Source organism: Gambusia affinis, linkage group LG01 (assembly GCF_019740435.1).
Source record: "Gambusia affinis linkage group LG01, SWU_Gaff_1.0, whole genome shotgun sequence".
Classification (NCBI taxonomy): domain Eukaryota; kingdom Metazoa; phylum Chordata; class Actinopteri; order Cyprinodontiformes; family Poeciliidae; genus Gambusia; species Gambusia affinis.
Genome location: NC_057868.1, coordinates 37,918,535 through 37,927,282, shown reverse-complemented (window position 1 = coordinate 37,927,282; position 8,748 = coordinate 37,918,535). Strand labels below are relative to the sequence as shown.

Sequence of the window (8,748 nt, the reverse complement as noted above, 5' to 3'; positions counted from 1 at the left end):
GAAGCATTTTTTCAACAAAAATGCACATACAGAGTAAGTAAGTAAAGAACGTATTATATCAAAGTTAACCTCAACCTTTACTCTTGACACTCTGCTGCCCCCTTTTGGACAAACTAAAAAATGCATGGGCCTGACATATTTGATTTCAGGTTCCAGTCGTTGCTCCTCAGCACTTTACAGGACATTACTCAGCTAAAACGAATCTCAAATAAATAAAAGCAAACTAAATTCAAATGAACACAAATTTATTGAAATTGGTATTCATCAGTGAGCAGGAAAACACTGTGTAAACAAATGCTGCAGTTCGTCATCACTCCTGTCAGTATATGTCATTCACTTTGCCTGTAAACGCAACTTTCAACTGGAGGAACTGTAACACTTTACCTGCTAGTTACACACTAAAATAAACACAAAATCATAGCCAGTATTTTTAGTTTCTAGTGCAAATATATTAGAACACTTGAAATAAGACAAATCTAAGTCATATGTAACTTTTCCAAAACATGTAGGAGCTTGTTTCAAGTCAATAAATTGTTTAATATTTATCAAAACTACTAGCTCCACTGTAAGATATTTCTCACTTATGTGGAAAGAATATATTGTGATAATTAAAAAAATAATCTGCCAGTGGAACTAATAGTTTTAATCAACAGTCAAGAGTTATTGACCTAAAACGTTCTATATCTCACAGAAAAGTTGATCACTTGAAATAGGAGAAAGCTAAAATATTAGCACCAGAAACTAGACCAGAAATACTTGGCAACATTTGTTGTTTTTACACTGCAGCTACCTCCATGTTTTCAGCTTGGCGTGATGTCATTCATATGTCAGACTTCTCAGCAATCAACAGCAGCTTCAGTATTGATATTGTAGCAGTTTTCCCCAATTCTTCCAGACAATTAAAAGAGCTTATGTATAGTTTCACTTAATTCTGCAATTCCTGTGACAAGTTAACTTACACTCATCATGGTCAAGTTGTTATATTAATTTTATTTGAACCATTTTTTTCCTCCATTTTCCAATTAAGTTTATTAATTTTAGATTTCTCTTCAAACAGAGTTAGTAGGTTTCAATTTTAAGGAGTAAATATCCATTTAGTTGTGGAAAAAGTTTTGAAAGGAATTAAATTTTGTGGGATAGGAGAACATGTTCAACTGTGTCCCTCAGGGTTTCCTGTGGGTGGTACTTTGGGAGCATTGGGTAACAATATGACCGGGGTCAGATCTTGGTCTGCATTATCGGCAGTAAGCTGGACACTTTTCCAATGAGAGCTGGACTCCAAGGTTTCCCTTCGTCACCTTTCTTGACAGCATTTCTAGGCAATGCCAAGATGTTGAGGGAATCTGTTTTGGAGGCATCAGGCAGAATGTGAAGCAGCCAGGATGCAGATCAGCACCTTGACCATGTTCCTGATCTGGAAAAGGATAGAGTGTTTCAACAGGTTGGAGGCGAGGTCCTACCCAAAGTAGTGCCGTTTAACTTGTTCACAAAAAAAGGGAAAATTGGAGTGGGAGATCGACAGGAAAAGTAGTGTGGTATCTGAAGTGACATGAACACGTATCGGTCTGTTGGGGTGAAGAGAGCTGAACTGAAAGGTGAAGCTCTCGATTTGCTAGTTGATCTACGTTCCTGCCCTCATCTATAGTCTCAAGCTTAAGGTAATGACAAAAAGAATGAGAAAATGGATACAAGGGTCTGAAATTAGTTTCCTCCGCTGGGTGTCTGCGGTTTCCCTTAGAAATAGGATGAGCCGCTCCTTCATCCAGGAGGGACTCAGAGTAGAGACGAGCCACTGGGCATCTGGTTAGGAAGCCTCCCAGACTCCTCCCTGGAGAGGTTAGGGAATTCCTATTAGAAGAAGACCCAGCGGTAGACCCAGGTCACCCTGGAGGGACCATATTTCTTGGATTGGGAACATCTTTGGGGAGTTGGCTATTCTACATATCCCATAAAACCTGCCATAGAACAGCAGCATGCACAGGTTTGAGGGCAACAATAAAGATCAGGACGGGCTATGTTTAAGTAGATATAATGGGTGACCAATTCCCATTGGCTCACCCACTGAACCTATTAAAAATTTATTGACAATGGTTAAAAGCAAAGCAAAGTTAAAGTGAAAGAGTGGTCAAATCTTCAATAAAAAGGCTTGTTGATGTTAACTAAAAGCATTTGGTTAAAGAAAAACTTGCTTAGCAACATTTAATCAAATCTTACTGGAGGTGCATGATGTGAATAATTCATAATGCATTCAAATTTTAATTTTTGCACCCGATGCTTGTTTTTAAAAAGTCTTTCATCGTATGTTGTATGAAAGGTTCAAATAAATAATAAAAAGCTCCAAAATAATATAGAACCTGCTTCCTATGATGAGTTATGTGAACTTCTCACTGAAAATGTAAAGTACATTTCATTTCACTCATTGTAGCATGCTTCCAGGTGTGTGTGAATCTGTGTAGAGTGTGTGTGGTGAGAGCTGCTCCACCGCGCCCTGCTGTGGCTGAGTGCACATGATCAGTGGAACGCCCTGGATGACCACGTTCTGGCTACCAATGCCAATGTTTGGAACCACCAGTCCAGCTTCTTGACAAGGCTCAGCAGGCTTGGAGACAACCGTGTCCGGTGGAGTTGCTATTGTCACCAATGGTGAGCTCTTTTTTGTCACGACTCTTAGTTCTGTGCCCCCATCAGGTATGAAGGTGCTGAGGCCCTCCAGATCAGAGCTGTAGGTGATCAAAGTCTGTGTGCTCCTGGAGTCCTGAGGGGTGTTATTGTCTGAGCTCAGCTTTGTCAGCAGGACAGTCTGGGGTTCGGCCCTGACAGTACTACAAGACGACCCGAGAGGTTGTACAGCTGCCAGCAGGTTGACTTGTTGGATCATAGATTGATTGACAACGACGTCTTGGTTATCTGGCTCCAGTAAGACCAGTTTCGTTTTGCTTGTTCCATCCCCATCAGCAGGGATTAAGGTGCTTTGCTGACCCAAAGGCTGTGGGACGATGATTTTAATCTGTGCATTATTGTATGAAACCATTGAACTAGATGGGAAGGGAACTTCAATCTGAGCATTGCTTTGCGGCATTGTAACGGGAACCAGGTTGACCATGTCTGCTGAGCTGGAAAGCTGGAGATGCACCATGTCCTGGGCGTCTCTATGCTGCTTCTTGTGGCTGCGCAGCGAGTCCTCCCTCACAAACGATGCATCGCACAAATCACAGTGGAAGGCCCGGGCTGCATCCAGTTTGGCCCGATATCGAGAGCTGACAGGTTTAGGAGAGTTTCGTCCACCTCTGCCGGCATTCCTGACTCTTCCTCTCTCTGCTTTATCCGAGTGACACTGCTCTCTGTGAGTGACCAGACAGCTGAGTCGCTTGGAGGCAAAACTGCACAAATCACATCTGAAGGGGCGCTCCTCTGAGTGGATCCGCTCATGGACTTTGAGCGCCCCCTTGCTGGAGCATGAGTAAGTGCATTTGGAGCACTGAAAGGGCCGAGCGGGCAGGTGCTGCCTCGCGTGTTGCCGCAGAGCCGACCTGCTGGCGGACTTGTAGTCGCACTGTTCACACTGAAACAAGTTCTCAGTGCCGTGCTTGATGCGAGTGTGAGACTTCAGGTTTCCTTTCATAGCACAGCGGTACTCACAGAAGTCACATTTGTAGGGCTTTTCCCCGGAGTGAATGCGGAGGTGCCTCTTCAGGTCGGAGTTGATTTTGAACTTTGCGTCGCACTGCTGGCACTGAAAAGGTGCGTCACCTTGAAAGAGAAAGAGAAAATAAATGAGGGTTGTGTCCCCAGGTCAACCAGGTAAACATTGAATTAGCATTTGAAGGAAGCTACCGGTGTGAGAGCGGAGGTGCACAGTGAGTTGGCTAGAGTTGCGGCTGGCGTAAGGGCAGATCTGGCATTTGAACGGCCGCTCGTCGTAGTGGATCCGAAGGTGCTTCTTCAAACTGCTGCTATCCGCTGCTGCGTACGAGCAGTGCTTGCACTTGTGAGGCCTCTCGCCCGTGTGGGAGCGGCTGTGCATGTTCAGTTTGTCACGCCGGCTGAAGCGCTTGTGGCAAAGCTCACATTCAAACGGCTTCTCACCTGCTCATTGAGAGAAGAACAAAGTGGGCTAACTCCTTGGGCTTTTCTGCAGCTCATCTCAAAAACGTTCAGTATTAAAAGGGATTATCTTACCGGTGTGAGTCTTGAGATGTCGCTCCATGTCTTTTTGGCCATACTGTGTCTTAAAAGTGCAACCTGTAAACGTGGAAGAAAAGCCAAACACTCAAATTATTTAGAAGCTTTTAGTACAACGTTGTGCAAACAATAAAATAGATGTTCTCTCTGACCTAACAATTGGTGTGAACAAATTTTGGCTCACACCTTTTTTCCCAACTTTGCTTTAATTTAGTAATAGTTGCAAACATTTGTTTCTATGCAGCTCTAGTAATACAGAGGGGTTCTACACACCAAAAATGAGGCAATAATGTTCTTTCTGGCAGTGCATGCCAACTCATGTGGTGAAGGAACCTTTACCACTGTAGAATAGCAAACTTTGTGAGATTAGCATTTACCTTGTCTCTCAAAGAAAGCTATTGGCTGAGATTTTAAAGCACTTAACTGTGAATGTGCTCTTTTTATCTGCTTACGATGCATTTCTCTCTTAGATGAAACCACTTTAGAAGTTATTACTGTGTAACTACATATTTATTTATTCATTTACATATAAAGTACTCCCATATCCGTGCAATCACGGCAGAGTCTCTTGAGCCAGGTTCAAGAGATGCTTATCCAGACACTACATAAATGAACTGAATTTAACTTTCCTAATCTGAATATAACTTTAAACCTTCCCTACATTCATAAATAGTAACAATTAATTTTTTAAAAGGTCATTGCTGATGTATTTCCTTCTCTGCATGGCATTAAAACACCTGTTTGGTTCAGATCGGTATTTATGGTTTGAGGATCAGTAACTTTACAGAACCAACCTGAGAAACAGCAGGAGTGTCTTTTGGAAGTCAGGGCAGGTTTTAGTTTCTTGGATGGAGTTTTCTGTGCTTTGGTCAATGACTTCTTGACGCCTCTCACCACACAGACCTGATAAGCATCCTCAAGAACAAACTCTGTGCTGGAACCTAAGGATGGAGGAAACCATGTCAGACGTGCATGAAACGGCTGATTTCAAGCGAGTTTCCATTAAAGTATAAAACTGGAACCTGTAAGAGAAGTTGATACAGAGCTGACCGCGGTATGAGAAGAGGGAAGGGAACATCCGTTTTGTTTATGGGCGAGAAAAACCTCATAATTATTGTACTGCTGTTTGCAGAAGCCGCAGATGTGGATGTCTGGGTTCACCTCCACCGCAGCACAGGATCCTGCATTTACTAGATAACGAAAATAGGAAAGAATGCCTTCACCACAGAATTTATATATATTATATATTTTATATTTGTTGTACTGTCACCCAACAACAACTCTGTGCCGATTAGGAGTTGCTTTGTCTTACCTTCGTTGTTGCATGTTGCCATTTTCGAGGTTGTTTTGGTAAAGCTCAACTTATTTTTCGACTGCTGTGTTCGAGCGAATGCTTCATTTTGGCGTTAAACAAAAGCGATTCAAATGAAAATACGGCCATCAATAAAACCGCACATTTTCAACTGTGAGCTCCATGGAGATTAGTTTCCACCGATAAAATTAACAGTTCACTCTTTCAAACACACCGACACTTTGAGGTTTTACGACACTATCGCTACAGTTTGCGGCTTGCGCATCTAAGTTACATACCATGTTGCATTGAATGCTGTGGGAAAAAAGAGTTTCTTTCTTTCTTTCTTTCTTTCTTTCTTTCTTTCTTTCTTTCTTTCTTTCTTTCTTTCTTTCTTTCTTTCTTTCTTTCTTTCTTTCTTTCTTTCTTTCTTTCTTTCTTTCTTTCTTTCTTTCTTTCTTTCTTTCTTTCTATATATATATATATATATATATATATAAAATATAAAATATAATTTTAGAATTCACATTATAAGTTATCTCAAAGAGTTGCTGTAATCTGATAGCTGTGGCCAGGAAGAATCTCTTATAGCAATATGTATTACTGAGATTCTAAAGAACCGTCAAAGTGAAGACACTGTTGTTGCATAGCAATATCATAAAGAGGATGCTCTAAGTTATTCATAATATTTTTTGTTTCATGAACAATCCTTTTTTTTGGACAGTTATCTCCAGAGGTAGCAGAGAAGTCCCCAGAACAGCTTTTTTTCTTTTTTCTTTTTTTTTTAAACCAGCTTTTATATTAGCTTGTTTAGTCTAATGCTGCTACCCAAACTAATAATGGAAGAAGATATCATATTATCTATAGCAAAATTATAGAAAATCTGCAGCATCTTGCTGCAAACATTGAAATACCTAAGCCTCCCCTAGAAGTAAGGTCTCCTCTGTCCCTTCTTGTAGACCTCTTCATTGTTACATCACCAGTCCATTATGTTTTCTAGGTAAACACTGAGATGAATATTTGACAAAGACAAAGGAAAATCAGTTATAAAGATGCATTATTCACACACAATCCTAATGCATAATATATCAAAAAAGATATGAGGCAAAAATCATTTCACCTGCCATAGAAAAATTGGAAATAGCTCTATTTACTCATTTATTGTTACCACTGATAATCCACTGCAATATAGTTTAACCACAAAATGACATGTTTTCTGACCTAGTTTCAAAAGTATCTCATGTCTGGACTGAATATTGAAAATTCTTGCTGATTCATATGGCAAAGAAAAAATGTTTACTTCACTTAGCAGCCATGTGTATACTATGTGGTGTATTAAATTTTAACAACTGGCTCAAAAGTAAACTTGAATTAGCTAAATCTAGCTTTAACACTTGTTACAGGAATGTAAAGATATTTCTTGTGTAAGCCTTCAGACACACCAGCAGTTGTTGGGCTCCTTGCTGAACAAACAGCCATTTTCAACTAAAGACAATTTACTGGGATCGTTGGGGTGAGGGAATGAGAAGGCCTCTATTTATGCCGGAGCAGTTGTGCTGGTGTGAATAAGCCATGAAAGTGAGTGACACACAGCTCCATTTTCAGTGGCAGCTCCTTAACTGCCTGATTGCCACTGTGAAGCTGAGGAATTTCCTTACGCTGACTTTCCCGAACAGCAAAGGCACAGGACTGATTCCTTCCCTGCTGAAACAGCAAATCCTCGAGACAGACAGGAGATCCACACACATGCATACAAGGCTTACACACACACCCACGCCCACACTGCGTGGCCTTTCATGGCCTGCCTTCATGACTGTGACAAGCTGATAATCGTCTTCTTTGAACAAGATTCCGTAAGGATACTCAACTATTATATTCAGATACCTCAATGGGACTGTTTGTGTCAAAGTTACAAGAATAGCTTTATTTGCAGTTTTGAAATGTGATGACACAGAAATGACATGAAAAGGAGCTAATTAAAGAAATAATTCGATACTGTCCTGAATTTGCTAATCTTGTGCACATACAGTAAATCCCCGTCAGACTCAAGACGTGTCCCCACCCCTTTTCTGCGGCGACCGCAGCCTGTGGAGAGCAGGCTGAATGTTTAGATGAATTTTAATAGTTTCAGGAAAACTGTGCCTTTGGTTTCAATTTTGGTTTGTGACTCATTTACCAACAACCCAAAGTAGGAATAAGATACAGTGCCTTGCAACAGTATGCACCCCTTGAACTGTTCCTCATCTTGTAGCACTACAACAAACTCAGATGAATTTTAACTGGGATTGAAAACAATAGGACACCATCATGTTTCTAGATGGACGGCCATGTCTTGGTTACAGTTGCATCAAACTCTCTTTGATAAAATGAGAGTTTGTGAGTTAATGAAAGCTTGGGTATTGTCGTATAATCTAACATGGCTTTAAACTTCTCCACAACTTTATTTTACTGTCTTCCTTAGTCTTCATGATGCCATTGTTCACTAATGTTTGTTCACATACCTGCGTGGCCTTCACAAAGCAGCTGATGAACCCCATTTAGCACCCTAGTAACATTGGAAGTATAGAAAGCTGAATACAAATGCGCTGCACACTTGTCAGATTTCTGTTAAAAAGATTGAAAAGCATTAATATTCTCCTTCAACTTCTGTCACATGAAATCCAAATAAATGCATTATAGTTTAATGTGACAAAATGAGAAACGCTGTTTTCAAGAAAAAGGAGAAAACAATTGAAGGAACTTTCACAAAGAGAGTTGAAGAATTTTTATTAAAAGAAACTTAAGCATTTCCAAAGCCAGTCAAGTCATCTTCTGACATTATTCAAGAGGATCCAATTAGTTATTGACGTCAAAAGGAAAGTATCTTTTGGATATCAAGCTGTGTCCAATTCCAAGGCATACCTTTAACCCATTTACCGGGACACCCGCGTTTCCAGTGAGTGATGTAATGTCCTTCTTTTTCCCAATGAGACAAGGGCAACAATAGGGGGGGCAATGCCTCTGTCACATTATTTCCCCCCACCGAGGCACGCCAGCTGCTTACAGTTGCTTAATGGCCACGAGCTGTCACAAGGCATCACAGCCTGCTGCCACACAGGAGCGGCAGATGCTTTAATTGCACAATGACTTGTAGGTTGTCAACAGCAATTATACCAGGCTTCCACCTGAGGGCACCCAAACAACACAGTCCACTCACTTAGAGCCACGGAGGCTCTCGAGCTATCTGCAAAATCTGATCTAAAGGTTTTGTCTCTGTCAGGATGAGAGCCACATGT

General features: G+C 41.0%; 1 protein-coding gene across 1 annotated transcript; it reads right to left on the bottom strand.

The window, feature by feature from the left end:
• Nucleotides 1–228: 228 nt before the first annotated feature.
• zfp64 (zinc finger protein 64 homolog (mouse)) lies at nt 229–5,787 on the bottom strand. Its single transcript, XM_044120761.1, has 6 exons — nt 5,495–5,787; nt 5,205–5,372; nt 4,977–5,123; nt 4,180–4,242; nt 3,835–4,086; nt 229–3,750 (listed from the first exon to the last, which is right to left on the bottom strand). Exons 1-6 carry the CDS (start codon nt 5,514–5,516, stop codon nt 2,417–2,419), a joined length of 1,986 nt encoding a protein of 661 aa, XP_043976696.1. The 5' UTR covers nt 5,517–5,787; the 3' UTR covers nt 229–2,416.
• Between the last annotated feature and the right edge of the window lie 2,961 nt (nt 5,788–8,748).

What these genes read in the sequence shown, in the direction of transcription:
- zfp64 (XM_044120761.1), bottom strand. Translation starts at nt 5,516, where the DNA reads ATGGCAACATGCAACAACGAAG. An exon ending in TGTATCAACTTCTCTTACAG is followed by an intron (nt 5,124 to 5,204) that starts GTTCCAGTTTTA and finishes CTCCATCCTTAG; the next exon opens with GTTCCAGCACAGAGTTTGTT. An exon ending in ACATCTCAAGACTCACACCG is followed by an intron (nt 4,087 to 4,179) that starts GTAAGATAATCC and finishes CTCAATGAGCAG; the next exon opens with GTGAGAAGCCGTTTGAATGT.